The 27868-nt window shown below is 36.5% G+C and overlaps 1 protein-coding gene across 1 annotated transcript in view; it reads right to left on the bottom strand.

Moving 5' to 3' along the window:
- The window catches only part of ZFAND3 (zinc finger AN1-type containing 3), a 101524-nt gene that overhangs the window by 71385 nt on the left and 2271 nt on the right, over positions 1–27868 (bottom strand). The window contains exon 2 of the mRNA XM_039697774.1: positions 27827–27853. Coding sequence (XP_039553708.1) covers positions 27827–27853 — 27 coding nt within the window. The remainder of the gene's footprint in view (positions 1–27826; positions 27854–27868) is intronic.

Genomic DNA, 27868 nt, shown 5'->3' with positions numbered 1-27868 from the left:
TTTCAGCAGTAAGCTCCACAGCTTTTGAGAGGTTATGTGATTTTCTGGTCTTGCTTTCAGGTTAGGCAATTCTTACAAAGGTGTGGAATTTTGTTTTCCTTCTATTGTTTCTGCATTGTCAAGAGACAATACAAAAAGCTTTAAGAAGAAATATACATTTTAGAATTTATCTTGAATTCCTGTATGCACAAAGTGAAAAGAGGCAGTAAAGTGTTTTCCAAAGCAGAAACACTGATATAGTGGATCTAATCAGATCAAGCTCTCAGACTGTATTTTTAAAGCACTGAATACATGGCTGGCTGGGTACACTAATAAACAACTTCAAACATCAGCTGAAGGAGCTGTATAACGGAAAGACAGCCTAACTAAATAAAAGCCCAGCAGGAAAAACAGCTTATTTTTCCATTACTCCTACCTGCTTGTCCACAAAACCCATAATAGAACTCTTCACTATTAGCCCTGTATTTATTTTACATATTGAAAATTAATATACACAAACAGAACCCAAGATAAATATCTCAGTTCCTTAACTATAAACTCAGTCCTGCTCTTAAGAATCTCCTGTACTGTCCAAGCCATGGAGACACATGGAAAGCAAGAGAATTAGCACCCAGCAGTGAAAACAGAATGATCTCTTGAACATATGCATATTCATTACCATACTAGCACTAGGTCCAGTGCTGGCTGCCACTCAAGTTAGGATGTCTCCTGGGAAAAAAACTTTGGGATAGAAGTTCTCTTTAACAGTGACAGAAATTTTAGAAGTTATTATTCTTCATAGCTGGTGAAATGTTGTGGCAACCAGCATCATGCAAAATTAAAAATTCAAGTAAGCAAAGCAGTAGAAACTTCTGTTAATCGTCCAAATATTTATCACATTAGTAATAGGAAGCCTGGGGACAGATGAGGAAGCTGTCATTTCCTACACAGAATAAAGAACTTATAAAATTACAACACAGGTCTCAAAGCACAGAAACTTGCTTTGGCAGGCTGCTACAAAACCAACAGAGGTATAAGAGAGATTTAAAAATGTTCAATTGTTCCACCTATTATTACTGACAGTAGCATTAAATTGTTTCACCTGTTATCTCCAACTACATTTGGTGAGCTGGGAGACACGTCCTGTTCTCAGCAGATATAAGGCTGTGTTTTGGAAGAGATACCATGCCACAGAGACAAATTGTGAAATGTCATGAATAACTAACAAACACTAGTGTGTGCAAGAGTGATTATATAGGACACTGCTTCTGTCATTTGCACACTGGACATAAGCAAATACTTTCCCCATTGCATAACAAAAAAGACATTAAATAAAAACAACTGTTTTACCAATGATGTTTGTTCATTGTGTTGGAAGGCACATAGCGCAGCTGCTTTCCCACTCATGTCTACTACTATGAGAATAATGTACAGTAAAGGAAACTTTGAATAACAAGTGAGAAACAATCAATAGCAATTTACCTGAATGAGTTGACAAGCAGTATAAGCAATGCTTCATTCTTACAGGAACACCTAAAAAGCAGACCTTGAAACACTTATATGTCTTCTATTAGGGAACAAAATAATGAAGACACACCTGAGAATTTGTTCCTATCATTTTCTACAAAAAGAGAATTCAAAATAAAGGACTGGCAGACATTACCCAAGGTTCTTGATAAGCAGTTTTATTCTTTAAATATCTTAAGCCAAATAAATCCAAGACAATTTTTGCACTAAAATTCTGTTCAGTGAGAAGATAAAATAGGTAACTGAACAATTACACCATCAGGATCCAGCTTAAGAAATGCAGTACAGCCTTCCCCAGTTGCAGAACTTGCACATACTTTGAAGCCACAGAAGCACTTCCTATTCCTCCTTCAGGAAGGAGATACTTTGCTTATGCCTAATACAACCATCAGCTCATCTGGAAAAGGGCCAAAGCCATGTCAGCTCTCCTTTAGAATCAGACAAGGGTAACACTTCACACCACCCACGATCAGTGATTACCAAGTGGCACACCTACCCTGCACTGCTTGGAGTACATTCCCATAGGTAATGCACAGGGGCCAGAATTTAGTATTTCTAATGCTATGTATCCAGTCACTTGTGGATCATGTGGATACGTTGTTGTGGGGCTCAGGGAAGAGACTACAGCAATAAAAATATGTTTAGGTAAACACATGTAGTAATTAACATCCTTAAATGGAAGATAATGTTATTTTTTTCACCCAAAACTAAGAACATGCTTTTCCACGTAGCAACTTCACTGTTTCTGAACAAATACAGACAAAATTTCAGTAATTTAGGATTAGTTTACTATCCCATACAGCCAATTATCTGACCAAAATCACTAGTTTAAAACAGTTCCCAAGAATTATTTAATACTTTACCAAGAATACTGGCTGTGTTTTTACAGCTGCTTTACCTGGTCTTAATTACTTGATACAAAAAACCAGAAAATAAATGCTTAGTTCCTTATAAGACATTATTTTCTCAATTACAAAGCACTTAAAACTATATAGAGAATTTAAAAAAACTTATTGAAAATTAAATTCAAATTTATGCCAAGGCCAGATTTCGTATGCATCAGTCCCTTATATAGTTCACTTGCATGCATTTGCATGATTAATAGCTCAGGTTCAATATGGGATATGATAAACTATGCTCATAGCATCTCTCTCTCTCTATGTATATATATATATATATACTTATATATACACACCCACCCCCTAGGTTTCCATTTAATTCTAGGTACAGGGAAGAAGTGAACACTATTTTCATTATAACACTTCCAAATAGACTTTGTAGCTAAAACATTGATTTTCCCCTCCAATATATGTCAGCTTGAGGGCACTTTTCAGCTAACACATTGATCCCTGAAGCAACTTTGATTTTAGAAAGTGTTTTTGTGTAACAGTTAGCAATCAGCTTCTCATGAGGGCTCTCATTTATGGTGCATGACTTCATTCTGGACATTTTTCAAATTAGCTGACACCAAGATGCTACAGCTTCTCATAATGAGGAAGTGCTATTTATTCCATTAGCATATGGTGCAGCCTTTCTGCTGTCCATCGATGAACATAAGAGCTGCCAAGGGACGGTACCACTTCGTAATTATTTAGAGCCTCTCAAATTAACACCTTCATCCCCGTATCTTGTATATGGACAGAATTTTTCTGAATACCATATGCTGATAATTTCTTCCTGAGGATCTCTAGTTAGCCCTATGACCTCAAACGCCTCCAGAAAACACATGTAAAGGCAGATTACCAGGATTTTTAAGAACTGTGCAGCTTTTTATTCAACTACCCCAAGACAGGCAACCCAGGACAAATCTTCTAACAATATGCAATCTTCTAACAAATGCAGATCAGTCAAGGAATGAGACAAAGGCAACTCAGTAGGCACCTCAGGCATCATTTGCAATGAAGTCCTGTTTCAACTCAGTTATGAAGTAATATGCTAACCCTCAAGGCACCACAATGAAGACAAGGGAATGTATTTTGGGACTTAGCTTGAATAAATCTCTGGTTTACATTTAATTTAAAGAGCGCATTCTCTTAATTGTGAGAGCCTTTTCACACTTTGCATGAAAAATAAAGAATTAGAACAATCTGAAACAAAATGTGTGAAATTTCTCCAGCATCCCACATGCCACTGCAGCAAATGCAAAGATGTATAACAGCTGGCAAATTTAACTTACATTGTTAGTTATTAAACCGTACCTAAAGGTTCATTAAACTCATTTTTACTGGAAACATGGAATAAAGTACTTTCTATTCATAATGCTAAGGATTAACCTGACCTTTCTCTAGGGCATGATACATTCTTGCTCAAAGTCACTCAAATACAAACCTAAAAAAATTTTAGCTGTTCTTGTAGTGTCACATTTTAGAGGTACATCTTTTGTAAGTCACTTGGAGAATGACAGTTATCTACCTTATAGTTCCTTTATGAGAAACACCATGGAGTTAATGGATGCTAGGGAAAGAAAGTAAAGAAAAAAACCCCCTAACCAACTAAAAAACTCCCCAAAACAAACAAACAACCTCCCCCCAATAAAAAAACCAAAACAAAGGAACCCCCAAAACCCAACTACACAACTCCCCAAAAAACAAACCAAAACAAAAAAACAAACAAACAAACAAACACAAAAAACACACCAAACAAACAATGTTTGACAGATTAAGGTTCTATTACACAGTCCTAAAAACCCAGGCTTGAGAATACCGGTCAGCCCTTGAGGGAGACAAACAGACATAAATGGTCTTTCACTTGGCTGGTATCTGTGCCTGTTGTATGCAAATTATATAACAACTTTTAACCTATTCTTATGTAATTGCTTCAATAGCTCTGGAAATAACAAGACATAATACTGGGATGCTGCTTTTAATTCTCTGCCTGGAAAAACTGAGATAGTGAGAACTTGGCCAAATATTTATTTTACCTGAGGTAACTGCTTGTCACATGACAAGCTACAAATTCTTTACTTTGTGTAGCACAATAATTGTATGCAAATTAAGATGATTTCTGAAATCCATCATTGCAGCTAACCTAATTATTTAATGCATTACAATCCTTGTAAACAGCATAGAGGATGAATAGATGTTTGTTATCATTAAAACCTCAAATAAATCTACTCCTTCAAATTTTGGGAGTCATTAAGCAAAAATTCTCCTATTGCTTCCTGTCATATGACCTCTAACACCTGGACTGTAAAACAAACAACAAACTTTTCATCATTTTCAGGAAGTACACTGGTGCTTGATTGAGCTCTAAGACAGAAAAGTTAAGTGAAATGGATTACTGCTATGCAGCACAGAATGGAAATTCAAAGATATATTTGGCTAGTAATACCATCATGCATTTAGACATATGACTGTGTCAAAGCAAACAGAACTCCAAAACAATATTCTTTCCATGTAATGACTTCTAACACAACAGCCCGGGGAAACAATGAATATTCCTTGAAGCAATCTGAACTATTAAAAACTTAATTGTATTTTCTTTCCTTCACAAATGTTTACTCTGGAATAGCAAGAGTATGTACTTAGACTACTTGCTCATCCTGTTCCTTCCCTGACAACCACATTCCTTCAAATACGGGCAATGGGCACAAACCGAAATATGTGAGCCTCCATCTGAATATGAAGAAACACAGGACCCAAGGGAGCAGCCTGAGGTTGTGTCAGGGGAGGGGTAGGTTGATACTAGGAAAAGGTTTTCCTCCCAGAGGGTGGTTGGGCACTGGAACTGGCTCCCCAGGAAAGCGGTCGCAGCAGCAGGGTGACAGAGTTCAAAGAAGCGCTTGGGACAATGCTCTTGGGCACAGGTGATTGTCGGGGATGGTCTTGTGTAGGGCCAGGAGGATGATCCTTGGACTCAATGATCCTTCTAAGTATCTTCCAAATCCATATATTCTGTGATCCTGTCTTTTGACTATGACAGCGACTGAGCACTGGCACAGGTTGACCAGGAAGGCTGCAGTCCCCATGCTTGGATCTATTCAAAGCCATCTGAACATGACCCTAAGCAATCAGCTCTAGGTGGCCCTGCCTAAGCAGGGAGCTTGGATCAGATGACCTCCAAAGGTCCCTTCTGACCTCGAGCACTCTGTGATTCTGCGAAATACGCAGCAGTCTGACCAATGACAAGAATTCCTCACAACATAAAGCACTTCTCATAAATTGCAGATAGAGTTACCTGCAGTACTAAGACTGTATTCCTGATGCTACTGTTTGAGAACAGGAACAAACAAAATATTTGGACAGCATATGGAACATCAAATCAATGTGAAAATCACAGGTGACAACAACCTAAAAATACCCACAATCTACAGGTAAATGATTTCTAAGAAATGGCTGCTGTAAGGGAAGCTGCAGCCCAGCTGACGGTGAGGATCTGGCCTGAACTACATTCAACTTCATCATACTCAGGATGCTCTACAGCTATGCTGATAGTCCAAACCCTCAGGGAGCTACAGCTACAGCTGAATATAGCAGTCATCACCATACTGCCAGTAGCACATGGAACCCATCCAAACCTTTATCCTGGCTTCTCAGAGAGGAAATTCAGGTGAGATGTCAGATCTTATCTTTGTGATAAGTGTTATCTGCCAACATGGTACTAGAAAGCATCTGAAGAGAACCATGCAGAACACACCACAAATTGCCTAAAGCAAGGGTAAAGCTCACCTGCCTAGCACAGATTTCCCCACAGTCAATTCAAGTCTCTGTGATGGATTCCTACAGAAATGAAATCCACTGCAAATATTATCAGTATCTTCTCTAAAGGCAAGATCTACTCTGGCCATGTAGCTTTCGCTAACAAATACAGAACAGAGAATTAAGGAATGTATTTATTAACAACCCTATAGGGCTTACCTCTGGGAAAAAACAAACCACCCATACCGGATACTAATCAGATTGCTTGCCTAATTTCAGGCATTACAATAAGGAGAACCATATATGAAACAATAACCCACACTAAGAAGGTAAATTCATTGGAAAATGTCACAATTGAGCCAATACAATCAGCATTCAAGGACACTGTATATTTAGGGCAGACAAGCAGCTAGACTAGAACACAATCCCACTAGAAGATCACATAATGCCACGGAGAATTGAGAGAATGCCTGAGAACTTGCTGAGTAAAACATTTACCATGAAGGGCTGCCAACAGCTTGGAAGCTGTCTTCTGTAATATTTCAATACAAATAGACACACTTTAAGCACATTGGGCATAGGTTTTTGCAATTCTTACAACATTTCACAATAAAGATGACTTTAGTATTAACAGAGAACATCTCTGGATTTTTCTTAAAGACATCATGTAACATTATTTAATTTCTCTCATTAATTTCAAGACACTCCCCTTTTGTTTAAAAACATTATCCTTTTAAAACTAATTTTATGGGTTTTTTTGTTTCACATCCATTACATTGAAAACTAACTCTCATCTTTGCTTGGTAATAATGACAAGCACTAAAAGTATATGGAGTGCAAGTGTAAGATTGAAGCCTTTCTCCAATGCAAATATTTGTGCACATTGACACTTTGTGACAAAATGTATTCTAGCCATATTCTACACTCAAAACTAGGGTATGGCACCTGATAAATTAAAGGAAGTGTATTTACAAAACATTTGTTTTCTTCTCACATAGACAATATTGCATAGATATAATCAGTATTAACCATGAATTAATTTTGTTTAGTTCAGTAAATGTAAGGCATAGTTCCATTATTATTCTCCAGAACTACCATCTTGCTTTGAGATTTACTGCATCTGTGATGACAGTGGGTGATGTTCTCTTTTCCATCACTATTTTCATCTTCCAGCTAATGAAAATTTTCCTTTTGAAACAGAATTTTGTAAGCATACAGTTCTGGTAACTCTTAAATTCTTAAAGCAATTACTATCTGCTAAAATTTTTGTATTATGCGATGAGGAAGTGTATTTACAAAAAATTTGTTTTCTTCTCACATAGACAATATTGCATAGATATAATCAGTATTAACCATGAATTAATTTTGTTTAGTTCAGTAAATGTAAGGCATAGTTCCATTATTATTCTCCAGAACTACCATCTTGCTTTGAGATTTACTGCATCTGTGATGACAGTGGGTGATGTTCTCTTTTCCATCACTATTTTCATCTTCCAGCTAATGAAAATTTTCCTTTTGAAACAGAATTTTGTAAGCATACAGTTCTGGTAACTCTTAAATTCTTAAAAGCAATTACTATCCGCTAAAATTTTTGTATTATGCAATCAACATAAGAAAGACAAGTTGTTGTCTTTGTCCATATATAAAATGAACAAAAAAAAATTAGAGATAATTTAAATGAGAAATTCACAGCAGAATGCAAAATTCACATCGAAACCATGTATATGAACATACTTAAACACTGTGAAATTAGTTTGAAAACTATCAAAGTAGTGCAAGATGTATTGTAATGTGCTGCTCAAAACCAAATAGTAAAATGTACAGTTTTACTTGTATTATTCTTATCAATGGAAAAGCTGCTTTAAATGATGCCTTTTTATGTCTTCAGATAGGAGATTTTCTTAGAGAGGATGAAAGTCCAACTTCATACGTATGTTGTTGTTCTTATACAAATGGGAATTGGCCAAAGACAAGTTGTTGTCTTTGTCCATATATAAAATGAACAAAAAAAAATTAGAGATAATTTAAATGAGAAATTCACAGCAGAATGCAAAATTCACATCGAAACCATGTATATGAACATACTTAAACACTGTGAAATTAGTTTGAAAACTATCAAAGTAGTGCAAGATGTATTGTAATGTGCTGCTCAAAACCAAATAGTAAAATGTACAGTTTTACTTGTATTATTCTTATCAATGGAAAAGCTGCTTTAAATGATGCCTTTTTATGTCTTCAGATAGGAGATTTTCTTAGAGAGGATGAAAGTCCAACTTCATACGTATGTTACAAATGGGAATTGGCTTTTTCTTCTCTTTACTGTTTAACTAAACACTTTCATAATGTACATTTTCTATATTCCACATCTGAATTGTACCTTTCAAAAGAGAAAACCTGTTGGCAGCTAAGATGTACATTCACACACAGCAGAATAACTGCATGCTAGAGACAGCACAAACTGAACTCGCTGAGGAAATTTCTAGTTTGATTTGCCTAAAACTATGGAAATAGAGATTTATTTCTAAGAACTCGAACGTTTTAGTAGAATAAAGCATCTGATACAAATGAAATTTTCTACACCAATGCAATGGAGGCAAAAGAAAAGGTCTGTGTCACATTAACAAACAAAATTTTTACCAAGAAGCCTCCTAACTTGAGAAAAATGTGGTTAATGGAATCTCCTGCAAGAGTCAATAGATTCCACTATGGCCCTTACACAGGACAGTACATCAACAGAAAACATTATTTTAGTAATGTCTCTAGCATTACAGTGCTGCCACCTTCCCTCTTCTTTTTTCACCTCTCAATCTTCCATTCATTCACTGTCAAGCAACGCAGCTGACCAATTCTTATCTCACTATTGGCAATGGAGAAATTTTCTACTTAGAACTGTTGAGGTAGTAGAGGGCACACTTCAGGCCATGGTGAACACATTTCCCCTCTATTTTTAAACAGATGCATGATGTCCTTACATGTTTAATGAGCCTTTCACCAGGGAAAGAAAATAAATTATTCACAGAGTATGCATAAAGTAGAGAATGTCCTCTTGCAAAGGCCCATCCAGAACTCCAGTAAGAGGTGAACACATTTTGTTGCTCTTGTCAAGTGTTTTATGTATGTTGTTAGAAAGTAGATGAAGAAGTATTACACTGATTAAACATTCCCATTACCTACAATGACAGGTAACAAGAATAAAATGCTTAGTAGTTACTCCTAGAAAGGAGTGTGTCTTCAATCCATTCATAAAACTTGAAATGAGGAATACATCCTCTTTCTACTGAGATTGGGATAGGTGTCACTTACTTCTATGGAAACAGCGAAAACAGCAGGCTCTCAGCATCTGAGACACTTATGTAAGGGAAACTAATATAAATAAATGGCTGTACACACGTGCACACAGTCTTCCTCTCTCTCCTAAGACAGCCACAACCATATAATATAATTTGGAAACCAGAAAAAAAATCTATTCCACAAAATTGTGACAAATGAAAAGTCCTTGGAAAGAATCTCTTCTCAGAGTTAAAAACCAATGTATTTTGCCCTAAGAAAAAAAAACAAGCAACAGTTTCAGCGGTTTCCCACCATCAGGATTTCCAGAAGGTATTACATTCTACACAGTTTTACAGGACAAGCATGCCTTTTACAGCCTCAGACAGAAAACCCTTCCCCACTGCCACCTAGACTGAGTTCTGCACTTCCGCCTCTCTGGTAGTTCCTTGTCTTGCTCTGATGAATGCAAGAAAATCTGAAGACTTACTAGAGGAGCTTCTGTTTAGAAAGAAAATGCAGGAACAGTTATTTTTAAAGCAGCTTACTCTCAACAAATCCAAAATATACTATATATGGGGCCATCTGATCAAGAAAATAGCTTCTGTTTAGAAAGAAAATACAGGAACAGTTATTTTTAAAGCAGCTTACTCTCAACAAATCCAAAATGCACGGGGCCATCTGATCAAGAAAAAGAAAATACCCTGATATGCACATGCTTACATACTTCAGGAAGATTAGCTGAACACTTTTCCTCATAACATTCCAGAATTTAACTTGTAAGTAAAAAGCCTGCATCCACACAGAAACTTCAGTGAGTTTTCTGCGCCCTACTTTAACCTGCACTCACATTTTTTTTCATAAATTCTTCCCCTCTATGACACCAGAAGTTAAAAGGGAAGAGAGAAAATTCTACATCCAGGTATAAAGAGGTAGTTATCTGTAAGGCAGTATTTCAAACCAGACATACATTTGTCATCAAAACAGGTCTCACTCTCCTGCACTATGCAAGGAACTCTCCTTAAAAGCCCATGTGAGCTCCACATTGAGAAGAGGAACCAAAACTCATCCTTTCAAAAAGCAACCTTCGCCTTTTTCCATACAATTTATTCAGCTATGAACTTCACTTTCCCATGCCACTTGCTCAGGATCACATCTCAGACAAGATCAATGTTCATTGAACTATGCCAATAAAGGAACAGTGTGTAAGCAGGGTGATTCCTTAGAGTGAGCTGGATGAAGCACGAGTCCCCTCTCCCCCTTTCAATATTAAGAAAGCTTACTCTGTGCCTCGCTTTTATTCATACAGGACACAGCTCTATCTTTGACTGAAGCACACAGAAATTACAATGCCTACTGCTTAAACAGGGGAAAATTCACACAAAGAAATTCCATAAACACTATTGCCATGGTAAAACAAAACTGAAATTAGCATCCAGTTTTTTTTCAGTTTTAATGAGATGACCTAGAAGATTCATTATTGTGACTAGAGCACGAGGAAGTAAATAATTTTTTCAGGCTTCCTAATAACTTTTTGTCACCAGTGATACCACATGGTACCACCAACTTACACAGCCTCAATTTTAAAAAAATTTACTAATTACTGAGTAGCTTTACTGTGCTCCAAGAGAGTAGTGTGATTTTCCAACCTAGATGCCAACCCCATATAAGTAAATACAGCACCATTGTTTAATGCTTTTGAGAAATTTGACAGGAATGGTATGAAATACTGGCCCATTGAAAATAAACAGCATTGCAAATTTTTGTCAATATATTTAAATTGAATCCTAAGATTTGATATAAATTCTCAAACTTTTATTTTTATTTTACACAATTCACTCATCTCTTTAGCCCTGTGGATAAAACTCTGTACATTCACTTCACTGGCTACTCACAGAAGACAAGCTACAGATGCAATTTCCCCAGAATGTCCAGGGGAGACAGATTCAAGCTACTGAACTAAAATTAAAATTAAATATTAATGATTTTCAAAAGGGAGCACAGTTTCTCTGAAGATTCTCTTCCAGTTAGCTCCTATACCTTTCACAATTTGTCTGTCAGTACCTAGTAAATTAACCTTACCCTAGATTTTTAATCATGGAGCAGTCCCATATCACACACACACACTACTGCCAGGTTAGAGTTAAGATTAATTTTCAGTTTCTTTGGAAAAGTAATAAGCATACATAGAGAAAAAACCCACTTACTCTACTCATAGCCCAGTACATTTCAAGTGTGAACATATCTGAAAGCTTCAGTCAGAAATGAAAACAGTTTTGAAATCTAATTATAAGAGCTAAAGAAAAGACCCAATCAATTTAAACACCAGACAGCACAGATGGAGAAAAATCCTTCAAAAACGCAGTTCACATTTACCATTTATATCTATATGGAAAAAGGTGACAGGAAATCATTTACCAGATTAACAAAGTATAAAAATTTTTAAGGTTTCACTTATTTTATCTCAGTGAAAAACAGTAGGAGCACACTGCTCAACATGCTAAAGCACATCTGCCTCCCAGAGAATCTTCAGAATATTGGTTTTACAATTCTTGAACACTGTGGGTTCGATTTCATGAATTTAAAAAGGTTACCAGAGAACACCTGATTTGAAAGGAACACTTTCCACTGATCATACAAGACAGGCAATGTATTGTATTCTAGGGATTAAAACTGCTTCTCAGAAAGCTATCAGAGATACAGATGCTTTCCTTTAACCACTTTGTACTGCACTCTGTAAGGTATTTCCACACTGACAGATGTGTCATCTTCTGAACTAAACCAGGAAACAAAAAGGTGGAGGGACAGAGGCATTACAAAGAACTGTCTAGCATAAGGGAACTGTTTCCAGCAGACACCTTCAGACATGGCAGCACAAACTACTGCCATCTGGAACACAGACATCCCAAGCTCAGTCCCTCATTAGATGAAGGCTCTTCTATTCAAACAGACTCCCCATTTTCTTTTGTGCATTTCTGTAGATCAAGTTGAAGAATATGAACTTTCATGCAAACCTCTAAAAAAAAAATAAGGTAATGATCCACTCTAAGTTGGGCTCAATCATGAGTACCTTCTAAGGCAGGAGCCGTAGCCTATGAGGCCAAGTTAGAAAAAGCTAAGTCAGACTGACAGCCTTACAAGAATTCTTGAAAGCAGGCAAGTCCAAGGTCAGGTACATGCCTCAGATTCTTCATGCCCATTGGGGGCCAAGCTACACCTGACATTCTGTGAAGGTCTCAGAAGGAAGGAGAATAATTAAAAGGAAAAATATAAAAAATTAAAATCAGTGTTACCAATAACTTATTTTAATGCTAGAAAAGTCACACTTATGTTTTGTGCTTTATTGGTAAGCTAATACATTGACAAATGTTATGTTATTATTTAAAAACCTCTACAAAATCCTCTAGGAGCAAATCTAGCTCAAAAGCAAAAACAGTGTTTGACAACATGATTTTTTTTTGTATTTGCCGTGCAATTCTCAGGTTTTAAGCATATGTATTTCAACTCCTTTTGATATCTCATTTGGTAGACATCAGTGAAATGAGAGTTTTCGCTTTGTTCTTTGAAAAGATGAAGCAATTCCTTGAATTTATTTGCCTTTAATCCTCAAAACAATTTCTGTAGCCCACACCAGATGCCAAGAAGGAGTATGAGAAATCCCGTATCATCTGCAGATGGACTAGGCAATCAAAATGGCTTTACGACACTAGGTTATGGCTTCTGTGGAAGCTTTCTTCATAAGAAGCTTTCTTCATGTAATAACAGCAAAAGTCAGTCCCACCATATGAGCACACAACTTGGACTTTCAGTAGGAAAGTTTCCAACTACTGCTTTTGTGATCTAAATTTGAGCAGTATCAGCTAGGTAAAGAAACTAACTAATCCTAACTTTCCCATCTCAACCTATCACTCTATCCAGTGCATGACTCCACTTTTAATTCCTGGTTAAAGCCAGCAGTTCACATCAGTTATAAAAGTCTCATGCACAACACTATTAAAACCAATGCAAACCAAATTTCATATTATAAATCAGCCAGTTTAATATAATTTGAAGACATTAACTTTAACCAAATGCATTAAAAGAATACACCTTACACGATTCTGTTGTTACTATGTAAGAGAGCAAGCAGATGACAGGACACTAGAAAAACTCCTGGAAAACCACAATCATCTCACAAAACCAACTGAAGATTATTTTCTTTTTCCTCAGCTGCCATGTGCTGGCGATCCCACTAGGAAAAAACCCCACAACAAATACGAAACAGTAAGAGTAAATCCCCACTTGCCTAAGGAATGCAGCGCATTCTGAAATGCCCAACTTAAAAACTATCAAAAAAACCTGAGTGCTTCTATCTAGGGCTAGTAACTGGTGAATTACTTCCATTCACCTTTTCTGCTGCTGTAAAACTGTTGAGTGCTTTTCTTGTACACACCATCCCACTTTGCAGAAGACTGTCCTCCCCCCCTTATCAAATACTAACTCACCTACATTTATACCTAAGCTTTGTCTCAGGGCTGTAAGCCTTCAAGTAGGATGATTAAATTATCTTGTAAGCAAAACAAAAAATTTCTTTCCACATCACGAACCTCTAATTGGTTATGCTGAGCACTCCAGCTCCATCTATACAATTTATCTCTTTACTAAAGTTAAAAGCAAATGCTTAATCTCGAGTATCCTGAAATTTTACAAAGTATTCAATAGAAACAGAATTATAAAGCCTGTTTATCTTCCATAGGCAAACAGAAATCCCTTATCAATAACTTCCAGTTAAGGCTGACCTGAGCTGAATCAGAGCAAAAATCTATAGTGAAAGCATTTGCAAAATGCCAGCTCCAAACCTGCACCAAGTTTTGTAAAAAGGCTCTGTTCAAAGCAAACAAAACCAAACCCAGCCACCAGGACTGACATTTAATATCAGTTTTCCCACCTCTCCATACACTGCACAAAATTTGCATCACCAGTGTCACAAGGCAGTTATTGAAAAGGAATTATCATGCTCACTAAAGGCAGAACTCCAAAGAGCTGTTTTCCCTTGGAATACTGACACAGATGGACAAGAGTATGTCCTCTTCCTCAGGAATTTGCCCTTTTCTCACTGTGATTTCCACTTTTCCTTCTCTTCTGCATTCCCCTGTTGCTTTGAATGTTCCACAAGCACTTTTTCATACATGAATGCAAAACTAAATCATATATTGATTTTACATTATAATCTTTCTAGTTGAATTCTACATCAAGGAAAGTATTTAAACAATTAATTTTAATGTACGAGCAATACGATTTTTTTCCATTATGTTCCAATCTGAAGACAAGAACAAATCCAGTAACAGAACGTCAACATTAATTTAAGAGGAGAAGAAAAATTACTTAATAACACTGCAGAAGGATACCATTCTTCAATAGGTCATGGAGGCATAAATTTTTGAACAAATACATTCTTGTATCACTGTATATTCCTGCTAATAGGCTAGGGCACAACCGAAAAATTCTTAATACCTTGCTGCACAAACTTACATGGTGGAAAGAGAAACTAACTTTTATAGTCTCTGTTTCCCTGATCAGCAGTAAAACTGGGGAAAGAGGCAGGAAGCCTCCTACTTGCTCTCCCTTGAGCAAAGGGCAGAAAATGAGTTGCATTTAACCATGAAATGCAACTCCATATTCTATTTAATAAGTGATACTAAATACTACTACAGACATGTTCTAGTGAAGAAAGCTGTGCACCTAGAGAGCCAGAACAGCACAGAAAAGCAACAAGAATAATTTGCTATTAGTTTCATCCAACCAACTGGAAACTGCAAATACAGTCAAAGCTCAGGAAACTTTCTCTTCAATAACCCAGTTTTGGGTAAGTGTTTTGTGAAGGAGCTCATGTTCTTACCAGAATACAGTACCTTGCTGAATGCAGTATAAGGCGCAATATAAAATGAAAGAAAAGTTTTCTAACACGAGGCAGGGGAGGAAAAAAAGTCTGTTTTGGACACAGTAAATGCCTGTCACTTTAACTTCTCCACCGACCCAAACATGGGTCTTTCAAAGAATGGGGAACCAGAGAGGGAAGAAGGTGGCCCAGACATATGCTAAGCTAAAGGGCTTCCACTGAGAGTCTAGAAGCCAAAGCTCCTTTTGGCTAAGCAAAAAGGAAGGCTGGGTAGAAACCAGCAAACATCTCAACCCTTGCAGTGAGTTGCTTACACAGGTTCTACAGCTTCTCAGCCTCAAACCTGATGGAGAACACACAACAGAACATGGGATTTCTCCACCTGCTCAAGAATACAGTCTCACAGTAACATGATTTTCCTCAATTTTCAGGGCCTGAATTCCTTTGAGTTCCACTAAGAAAAGAGAAATGGAAGAAATAGGTTCTAACCTGGCAGCTCTAGAAAGAGTTTTCAGATTTTAAACTTAAAAATGTTATTCTAATCCTGGTTCAAAAGGATGCATTTTAACTAAAATGTTTTATTATTTGGTGAACATGTTTAAAGACTGATTCTTAGTCATTGTTAATATTTAATAACGAAATTTAGAACATCTTTTTGTTAACTAAAAAAAACCTAAGGGCTACCTACATGCATTTACAAAATATTATGCTAAATATTTGTCCTCTTTGTTGGACACTTACTGTTTTCTAATTCACTTGTCTATTCATGGTTTAGGAATATGGCAAATTGGAATTTCATAGAAGGTTTACAAACACAGGAACTTAACATATATTACTTAGTTGAGTAAGAAGTTATCTCAAATGCTTTGTATTTATTTAGAGACATTACTACTGTTAGTAAAAATGACTGCTTTTGTGATAATAAATTTCACAGAAATAATTTCAACTTGAATTTTTATAAACTATGTGTCATCACATCAATACAATTATCTGCCTAGCTTTTTTTAAATAGAAACTGGATACTCTTATTTGAACACCTTGCTAAGTGTAACTAAAGAACAAGCTGCCATAAGAGAATACAAGACTGAATAATTATTTTCTGAAGTGTCCTAAATGAACACACAATCTCAAGTCCTACAGACAACATCATCTTCAGAAGTCTAAAGTGAATGAGCCATGAGTTTCCCTTCCTTGTAAGTTAAGGCACAATTAATTTCTCAGGCCCAGGTGTGTGCATGGAGTCACAACTGACCATTTCGTCTGCAGGGAGTTACTGCAGCCTGCTGTATGAAAGAGAGAACAGTTTCAAGTTAAAATAATTATTCCTGCCCTCCTGTAAATGGTCATTCTCTACTTTGTTACAGTACCTGCAAAAAAGACCACAATAAATATCTTAAAATTCCTTTCACCAAGGCATGGTCAGCGGAACACAGTGCTGCTCACAATGTCAAATGTTTATGCAGTACTAACTCACAATAAATATCTTATAAATCAAGTGCAAAATAGCTTTCTTTCTGTCAAAAAAGAACTCAAGTGGGAACAAATACATGAAATCTGACCTTTACATGAAGAAAAGCTCATTTAGTTCTACCAAGAAAAACTGGTTCTGTTACGAAAGCTTTCAGCACTCTGCATTTCTAAATCTATTAGATTAATATTCCTATATATTCTTTCTCAGCTAGAGCATACCTGGTCTCTTTCACAGAAAGAGAAAGAAAAAAAAAAAGAGGGGAAAAAAAGAGGACTGAAATGCACTGGAGACCTACTGCTACCCACAGCTTGCAGATATATGGATTTGGAGACTATTACCAGCCATCTTGATTATGGACTCAGACATACTCCTTTTTACAATTTGGTTGTGCACAGATTTGAGAGCTCATTTAGAAAAAAAAAGAAAATATTCATACTGGAACATTAGCTGCAGCCACATATCAGCTGTGATTTTCTCATAATATGCCGATTATCCAAATTAGTCACTGCTATGTCTATCTTACATTAAACCTTTACAGTCAGAAGTTTCCAGTTATACAATAATTTAAACTCTTTTTAAATAATTATGGACACTAACAGAAGCAGTGCAGAATGAAGAATAATGTTTGAGCAATTTCTAAACATTAACTTATCTGTGTCAATTGAATAGATGTCAACATTCATTATATGCATTTGCCTTTTTGGGATTATTTACACCTATCATAATTTTCTCTAGATACTACTGAGTTTCTAGGAAAAAAAAAAGAAGCCAGCATTGTCAAATCTAGCTTTCAAATTGCTGCTCAAAATGTTTCAGCAGGTGGTAGTTCTGCTGAGAACTTGAAGCTAAGCACTGACTTTGCTGAGGCACAGAAAATGTCATGGTGAAAGACTGCATTCACCTACACTGGGATCAACTTTCTATTTCTTCACATATTGCAGGGCAAGACATGTCAACAGAGGAGAATGAAAGCTTGTTTATGAAGACCAGTAATGCTATACTAAACATTGCTAGAACACAAAGGTAAATAGCACAGCGTATTTCCTTCTCAGCCTGGAAATGAGCCAGACTGGTATTTACCTCCACAAACACCCTCTAAAGTGTTTAAAGTTTTAGGGGTTTTTTTCTATTCTGAAGCAAAATACAAGATGGAAGACAAAACTCCAGCGTCTTTTGTTAAAAGAGCAAAGCTTATAACTTACACAATTACCAAAAAAAGAAATCAGTCTTTTATTGCTGATTGAGCTCACCACAAACAACTTCCAGCGAATATCATGTCAACTTTGAGCAATCATTTGAGATGTAAAAGTGTACTTTTGGTCATTTCTAATGCTTACCAACCTCCCATGACATCTATTGTCTCCTCATAATTTGCTCTCCACGTATATGGGACCTTTTATACAGAGCTGGACAGAAATGCCCAAATCCCAAAATAGAAAAGCTCCAGTTATTTAGGAGCTGAAACCTAATAAAAATGCTACCAATGCTGCTAAACTATTAATGTAGATAAATGCACGTAAATACAAAATAAATGTTTAGAAAGCTCCAAGCTCTTCCTTATGCATTGGATCATTAACCTTGCACATCATTAAATTCATCTGTTCACTTATTCAAGTAATGAACAGCTAGGATGTGGGTAACATTAGTAGTTAAAAATACACAAACCAGAGCCTCATTCCACATTTGTCTACTCAGAAGTCTTAATGCACAGGAGAGAGAAAAAAATCTTGCATTATGTTCTGAAGACTATTACTAGAGCTGCTTTTGTTGCAAGCAAGAAAAGAGCAATCTCAGAAGATGGACTCTATAGAAGTCCCCAGTCAGGTTGCTTGTTCAGCTTCAGCACTTCTGATCAACCATGACAGAGCGTTTGTGACCAACCTGACTGCAACCCAACAGCTCAGAATCAACACTCCTGAGTCATGGCTTCCAAATACTTTGGCCCAGTAACAGTTAACAGTTTCACATAACTGCATTTATTTATACCAGAAGATTGGGGTTGGCATTGCAAAATCCTACACTGAGCTTGAAAAGTCAAGCAGTCTGAAATAAAGAAGTGCCCGATCTAATCAATTTTTTACACTTGTGATCTGACCTCTTTATTTAATTTTAAATTACTTTCATAATGTATGCAAGTCACAGAGGCTCTCTTTTAGAGGACCCTTAACTTCCTTGCTGGATAGAATGAACGACATTCAAAACGTGCAATTGGAATTTTACAGAAGGCAAAGCAAAGCTCCTTTCTGCTCTTGACTTTGTTTTAACCCCAAGGATCATTCCAGAGCAAAATCAAAGATAACTAAATTCTACCTGCTTTCTCTGCTACAGAATTTTGACAAGACTTTTCTAATGTATTTATTGTATTTATTTTCAATGTTCGAAGTTATTCTTAGGTTCACCAAGACAAGCATTAAATACCTTTGCAGTTCCACAGAGTTATGGAGGTGAGTATTTTTAATGCTTAAAGCATCAAAAAATGTTATGTCTTGGGGGAGGGAGATTAAGAAAGGACTGTAGTTACAAGGCTTCTCAAAGTTGATACCCAATATCTTTGGATGTTTGGCATTTGGCTTTAGATTCTTATCTATGTACAGTGAACAAGAATATACCACCTCTGACTCACACAAATGTCAAGATGGTAAATTACTTGTTTTCTTGAAGCACTAGGGGGCTAATGAGTTCTTTAAAGAAATTCTCTAAAGAAAATAATTATTCTCTATTCAGCTCAATGTGCAAATGTCATCCCTATAATGTTGCAATTAAGAAGGCATACCTTAATATTACTTAATAGTAAGGGGGCCTATTCATTAGAAATACTACCAACCATGGTGCATTCAGAACCCCAAGCATCCTCATATCAAGACACAGTAACTGTTTAAAGGAGAAATTTTCAGCAAAAGGAGCTTACCTAGATGATATTTAATGACTTGTGATTTAAACCAGATTAGGCCAGTAATCTTGTGCTTTCCTCTACTCTGATCCTTTTATCATAATTAAAAGACAGTTACAATGCATACACACAGTTTGGATTAATTATTACAGCACTATAACCTGTCTTGTCATTTGCTAAATCTTCAGGGCCAGATTCAGTTAACAGCCTATGCTTTCTGCTAAGGAAAGGAACAACATTTTACAGGCTGAACTACCAGAGATAAAATTATTTCAGGTGACTTTTCAAGAAAGGCCTTATCTGTATCTCCAGCATATGGTTACACACACACACACATCTGCCCCCATAGTAGAGTCATCTACTTAAAATTAAGGATAAAGACATTCATGCTGAAAACTGTTTTAAGCTACTTTTTCTCCCTGAGTAATAGTTAAGCAATATTTAATCACTTATTTAGTAAGGGATATTTAATGTGATAACACGGAAAAGGATTATCTAAAGGGGTATTTTTCCCCCAATGCTTCCAAATTAGTCCAACAGTTTAAATTTTACCTCTTAAAAAATCCATCTCATTCAGCACAAAATTATAACTTCTTTATGTCTGAAGACAACAGTCATTAAACTTCTCATTTAATTAATACTACAAGGAAACTCATTCACAGACTGTTGGGCTTTTTTTAAAAAGCCAGGAAATTATAGTTGTATTGACTAAATCTGCATGAGCAGTTTGCCCTCTGGTGACAAACTTTGTGAGAACGTTTTGCAATACACATAAGAAGACTGGTATGAATAAACAACTGGCATGTTTGCAGGCCCCATAAGAAAAAAAATCATTACATTTTTAAAAGAAATGGTATGCATTAATTGTACCATTGCAGTATGAGTTCCTTTAAATGAAGAGAGAAACAAAGTGGACTGAAGTGTCAAGAAAATTAACAACAGAAATTCAACTGCAGAAAAGACACATACAGAAAAGAACTGAAATTCCAAAATTTTGCCTAAGACTTCTGAAGGCTAAGACAAAATAAAGGAACAAAAGGTCCCTATCTTCATACATTTCTCAAGGGCATGACAGGCAAGTCCAAAATCAGGTTGTCCAAAATCAGCAGAAAAATAGTATCCTCTCTCAGTAAGTGATGAGGAACAAAAGTGCAAGACAAAACCCCAATTTGTCTGGTATCACAAAGAAATCCTCACTGACTGTGAAAAGGAAATCAAGTCAGGATCCTAGCTACCTGTCTAGCTGCTAGATCACATTTCTTTCGTATGAAATGGATGAAGAACTGAAAAGCCATCAAAAGCCATTTCATTCTATTATCCAGATCACAATTGTCCCATAGACATGCTTTCCCTAACAGCTTAAATCACCTTAGTAAACAGCTGTACTTCCCTTACAGCTAGCTGCTCAACGAAAAGGTTTTCACAAAGGAGGTTGTTCTTGGTCTTGCTCTGCTTGTGTATGCAAGAACTGTTGAAATGTTGTCTGAATTAGCTGCCATGACTGTTAACCTAAATTCCTTCTCACTGTCCTTAGCTAAGAGTTGCTATTGGACAGTAACTAACTACTTCCATTTGGAGATGCTCAAGTGTGTAGACATACAAAGTTAATAGTAATGACAGAGGAAAGGAAATTCTGGGGGTGGAATGCAAGAAAGAATTGCAAATTAGAGTTAACTTCCTAAATCACTGTTGTGTCTTGCTTGAATTCACCAGCAGGTTTAGTTAGTTTGAAGATCAGTAGAAGCTAGATAATTTCTTCAATGATCACAAATATTGATCATAAACACACACCTTCCCAGCTACCTCAAAATGGTAACTTCCTCTTGGTCACCTGGTACATAACCTCAGCACTCTAATAAAATAAATGCTGTTTCTAGACTCCTTCCCTTGTAAAATACCTTCTGAAATCAGCTCTTTCAGCATCTGGCACTCGTCCTCCTCTCTCTCAGCCTCTTGCGTGGCAGTACAAGGGAAAAGAAAAAGGTAGCTGCTAGTCCTGTACAATTTTGATGTGGCATTAACAATGAGAATCCTAGAAAACATGCAGTCAGCTCGACAGATATCCTTATGAATTTCTAAATACTCCTCAGGCAGTAGTGCCTAACATCTCCAATGGCAAACTACATTTTATTTAAAAGACAAACCAGGAATGTGCATAACACTTTTTAAAGGAATGAGCTGAATGTTTCTAAAGCGTGCATTCTGATATTGCCCTCTCTTCTCAGGCAGAAAGAGTTAAATATCCTCTTTTTATTCCCCGAATGCTGCTGGTCCCACGCAGAGGTGCCATGTTTTATTTAAAACATGCTCTCTCTCAGTAACCACTTGTTCTAATTGGCAAGGCAAGGCTGGGTCCCCAAAGCACATAGCTCGTTAGATTCAGTTTGGATTACAAAAACACGATGAAACAAACTGCATCGAAATGTACAAATTAACAGCTCAGGAGTGCACGACACGGACATGGAATTAGATTGTAATATGGAACAAACTCCACAGGGAGGCTAAGGAACAAATCACTAGTGTCTCTATAAACTATAGAAGGGTTCCAAATGAGCAAATACACAAAACAGAGCACAGACTTTTCCATAAATCAAGCAAATTGCTAAATTAGAAAAAAAAGAATAACATTTCTTCTTCTATCTTATGCACACATTTATAAGGGAATGGAGTCATAAAAAAGTTAAATAAATTAAACCCGTGGGTTGCACATCCTCAATAGGTAACTCCACTTTCATGCTGGCAAAGTGCAAACATCATGGCAATTAAGTCGTATTTCTAAACATTTTTTTTACATCAACACAGAACCTATACACAAGAGACTAAATTACAGCCAGTGCTTCAACGAGTCATTTGGAAAGGTTACGAGTTAGAATGAGAACAAGATACTAAGAAAAGAGAAAGAAACTGGCTTTACCGTAAAGGAAAAAAGACATACTAGAAAACAAAGCCATGAAAAATTAAAAATAATGTAAGTCTGAGGAAAAAAAGGGCTTGAGCACTTTTATTTGCTTGTAGATCAATCTGTACAATGGGACTGGCAATCCCATGAGATAAGAAAAAGAAAACACATGGAAAACATCAGTGATGTCTTGTCAAGACAGAGCAAAAAATTAAATTAAAACTCTTTTGTAGTCTTTTCAAGTAGCTAGTACTGAGAAAAGGTCATATTTTTGTGTGAGTGTAATTTATATTTTTAACAAATGAGTCCCATATTTGCAAGATGCAGTCCAACAGCCACTAATGTCCTACAGGGTACTTTGCTGATAAGACGGATTGACTGTAAAATGACAATAGTTATTAATTAAAAGGCATTCAATTTTACTAGACCGTGTTGGTCAAAAAACCCTTATGTGACAGGATAATGCCCCCTAACTTAAAGAAGCCAGAAAGAAGAAAAGAGAAAAAGAAGAACCTGTCCTACCTCAATACACAACATTTGAGTGACAGCTGTGAAAGAAATTCTTTCTTCCACTAACAATTGCACAGAAACTTCATGGGTCTGTCCTCTATCAGTGCTTGCCCCTTCCCAGTTGAAGGAGAATGAAAAGGGACAAAATAATTGAGCACACCAAACCAGCAGCTGAGCCACTGGCCCTGCTGACATGCTTCATTGCAGTGCTGTGTACACAATGCCTTCACACAGCCGGGTCTCTGGAAGGTGAGGGTTGTGCCTTCTGCTCAGTGTCTTCCACACCTTTTTATATAACGCACAGCCAAATCATATCACACTGACACAAAGCAACCCAGGAGCACTGTACTCTGCAGTTTCCATGCCATGACAATGTAGCTATGGACACCTCAAGGAATGTTTTACTAACTTCACTCAACATGTGATCGGTATTTTAACTCCAGAAAGGCTAGAAAGCTTCAGGTATCCCTCTCTCCCAAATTTCCAGTTCTCCTGTATATTTTATGAGACCTAGGAAGGTACTGTATAGATGTGCTAGATGATTTGGTTGATGTTTACTTTTGACAAATGTAAAATGATTAGTCCTAAGCTTAGATCATACAACTGTATTTGAACAAATTATTTTTCTCCTGATTTGTATTTCCCTCTAAACCTTTAAGACAGGTTAGGGTTAAAAGGAGTCAACTAAAAATCCCTTCCCAACCTTTCCACAATATATTCCCCTGTTTTAACAATCCAAACAGAGCTACTACTAAGATTTTAAATTTTTTTTAAAGCCAACAAGTAACGCATACTAACAGAGTAAAAGGAATTATTTGGGTCAGCAGTGCAAATCAAGTGTATAAATAACTGAAGCAGTTTATCCAATTTTTTTCTTAATTCCATTTCATGGTGACTCTCTTTTTCAAGCTTAGCACACATCTCACATTTCAAGCTTACTGATTATGCTAAGACATCTTTTTCCTACCAGGTTTACCCATTTAGAAATTCTCTGAGTACAGAGCAAAAGAAACTGAATGTATGCCAAACAATATCTATGGTTATATCTGAAATGTTTTACATTCTTTACTAGAAGGTGCTCTAGAAATACAAAACATTTTTGTTGCCACTGTAACAGCTATACAATTTTCCAAAGAAATATTTAGCTGCAAGCTTGACTGTATAATAGAAAATAAAGATGAAACTTCACTACTTTCAAACTCTAACCAGTGAGGGCCATTTTTTGTAGCAAGCAGTCCATGTACTTCAAAACACAAAGATGTGAATACAGCAGCAAATTCTAACCTAATGAAGCAAGCTATTGAGGCACTGGCTTCTATTAGGAGCCAACAAAGGGAATACCACATGGAAAAAAGAAATGTCTTGTGTAGTGGTAAAGAAAACTAGTACTTAGTGGTGTTTTCAAATTTCTGGAAACACTTTTTGCTGCTTTTCTAACAAACTACTAAAACTTGTGGATTGACATCAGAAATTACAAGAGTATGAAAAATACAAACATAACAGATTTGTATAATTCATTTAGGTCTGAAAACATTATGAACACAATGCTGAATGAAGCATAATTTAGTAATCACCATACAACAGGGTACAGCAAAAAAAGCATAATCTGAACTAGCAACATGCAAGATGCACCTGCTGAAAAGATTTCCAGTAAGCAAGCTGAAAGCTTGACTAAGAATCAAATCAGCAGTTAATTAACAGCAAAATCTATTTAGGCAGGAACGCTGATTTTTGCCTGCTCATGCTTACAATAGGAGTCATTACTGCCAGAGGTGGCAGCAGTAACAGACAAGTTCTAAAGAGCTCCCAAGATTTACAAAAACTGAGAGAAAAGGAAATGGTACTATTCAATAACTCTGAGACACAAAAAACAGCCAATTTTTTAAGCTCCAAAAACTGTGTGTGATTCAAGCATGACAAAACAAAGATCTGCTCAACAAAGGAAGGTTAAGATATGCAAAAATATGAAGTAACTCTACAGTCCGATATCTGAGTTCAGGCAATAGGTAAATAATCTGACACTTCTAGACTCAGATGATAGATAGCACATATTAATGTCTATTTTTCTTTTTCACTCCTTATTAGATCTTTTCAATTCAGGAACATAAAAAATACTATCAAAGCTTCAACATTTCATAATAACCTGGCACAGAGTTAAGCATACGTATTAAAAATACAGATATGGTTCTAGCAATACTGACTTTCTGCTACTATAATGAAGATTTAAAATTTCTAATTTTTTGCTCATCAAGAATCCAGTAATTAAAAAAAACATGTTTTACTTCAGCCTAAAAATAAGTTATGAGTTGAAGCTCCTAAAACTCAGACAATTCTTGGGTTCTATGGTGGAGTTATTTTTTCAATTTCAGTGACGCTGATCTAGTACTTTGCACAACATGAATATAAATATTACACAGCTGGATTAAGGGATAGATACCCACCTCTAGAAGTTTCAATTGCATGTTCAGACAGAACACCTATGATTTTGATTCACAAATCCATGAACACTCTAACCATATTTTATCTTCTTCCAGTTTTCCCATTGCATCTCTCCACCTAACCATCCAGTGCTGCACTTACCTTTCGCTTCGCACTCTACTGAAAAAGCTGAAATCCATTTCCTGTACCTCTCTTTCCATTGCTGATAGAACATAACACGAATTAAGCCTTCCAGGCTCACAGTCAAAAGACAGACTGCATTTCTGGGGGGTGATGTAAGTAGAAAGTGTAGTCTTATCATTTTCTCTATTTAACTTTTTGTTCTTACTCTGTAATAGTTCATTCTGTGACTGTTCCCAGAGGTTCCAATTAAAACTGAATTCTTGAGGTACCAGGTGCTGTTTCCATGAATGCAGAATTCCTGACTGAAAGATTCTACTTTATCAAGTGGCATTTCAAAAGGTACTCAAACAATGTCCCTACCTGAAGTTGATACTAGAACTTCGATAAACCTAATGGGAGCAAAGACAAGTTAATAAAGAGTACTTTTGAAAATTTTAACTCATCACTGTCCTGTATTTAATCACTCAGAATTCACAGTTTACCGTATTGAAAGAAGAAAGGCTGCAGCATTCTTGAAAGATGTGGTGTCACTAAGGGCATAATTTACATTTTTTTACTTACCAGCCTATATTCTGACCAAAAAATAAACACTAAAAAAACCTCCAAAACCCACACCACTCTACTGCATTTGTATTCTAGATGCATGGGAAGTCTGAAGCAACTGCGTCTTTACCATCTAAAGAGCGTATTTATTTGAAGCACTTCAATATGTAGGGTTACACTTGTTCTGTATCTGAAGACTCTGAGGCATTGATAACACATAGTCAGCACTGAATTGGAGACAGAATGTTGTGAAGTACTTTGCAGAAGTACAATTAATTTGAAATTATTTCAGAGAAGCTCTTGAACATTTTGGAGTCTGTTGCTTCTACAGGGTTTAAGTAAAGCAAGTCAGGTATTCCTTATTGGAACAAGCAGATGGTGTGAAGAGGAGGCAAAGACAGCTGAAGAGGGTAGCTAACTTCAAGCTCTTCTCTTTATCAACCCTTATCTGCAAGCTAAGAACTAGTCTGTGGCAAATGAACAGCAATTTTATGGTTGTACAGAAGAGCTTAGTGAACTTTCTGGATCTGGATGAAAACACTGGGCAGTTACAGGCAAAGGGCTGCATGTATCTGTGCAGTATGCAGCCCATTCTTGCCATACACTTATCGCTTCTTGCCAACAACTTACCTCTGTAATAACTTGTGAGCACTATTCCCACATTTAATGTAAGAAAAAAGTACAAAAGATAACCAAAAAAAGGAATGTCAGTCTCCCTGCCATATTATCTGGTAGCTTTCATAGTTTGTTTCATCTTTGGACAAATGTGGGTGAAAATTCAGTGAATTTATTTTGATAATAAATTTAGAAAACAGAAACACTTGGTCAAACAATAAGGCAAACTGACATTACCCTTTGGTCCAGTTCTGGGCTAATTAATCTGATTTATGTCAAACTGCACCATTTTTTCCCCCAAGGGATGGGTGTCATTGTTTAGGAATGGTATTCCCAAATTTAGTGTCCCACAAACTCCAAACCACAAGCTGCTCCCTCAATTCCCCCTCGCCTAGTGGCAGGCTGGAGAGGAGAACTGGAGGCACAAAGGTAAACATCTCAGGCTGAGATAACAACAATTTACTGGAAACAGCAATGAGATAAGAAAACAAACATTACCAGCAACAATATTAGTAACAAAAATGTACCAGAGAGAGGAGAGTGGTTCACATGCAAAATTCTCAGAACTAGTGTTAACAAACCACTCTCTCTGCCAGACTTTCTTGACTGGAATACAACCCCTTCTCCCTGGAGGAGTGTCCCTTTTCCCCCACCTCTGGCAATGAGGTGAGATGGTACAGAATAACCTCCTGTAACCTACCAAAGTTACCCTGTCCTGGCAGAACCAGAACAATGGGGAAGCCAGCAAATGCAGAACCAAAGAAAACTTCATGATCATGTATTTACAAACTTGTTGATAGTTCAAAAAGTCTGAAAAACTTGCTAAGATAGGGAGGTTCCATGAATAAATCATACTGTACTGTAAACAATGTTTCATCCCTTGAGGACTTGTTGCCCTTCTCCCAAGATACATGTAAGAAAGGAATGCTTACACAAATATAAGGGTCTTTCCTGCAGTGTGTGTCTCAAATTAATTTTTTTTTAAAGGAAGACTGGATTCTTCAGTCTAGAAAAAAATGGAAAAAAAGTAATTTAAAGAGTTACTAACCTTTTTCATTGTGTGGATTTCTTTTTTCTGAAATAAAAGAAA

This window comes from Passer montanus, unplaced genomic scaffold, assembly GCF_014805655.1.
Source record: "Passer montanus isolate IOZ18808 unplaced genomic scaffold, ASM1480565v1 scaffold12, whole genome shotgun sequence".
Lineage (NCBI taxonomy): Eukaryota > Metazoa > Chordata > Aves > Passeriformes > Passeridae > Passer > Passer montanus.
This window is presented reverse-complemented; position numbering and strand designations above follow the sequence as displayed.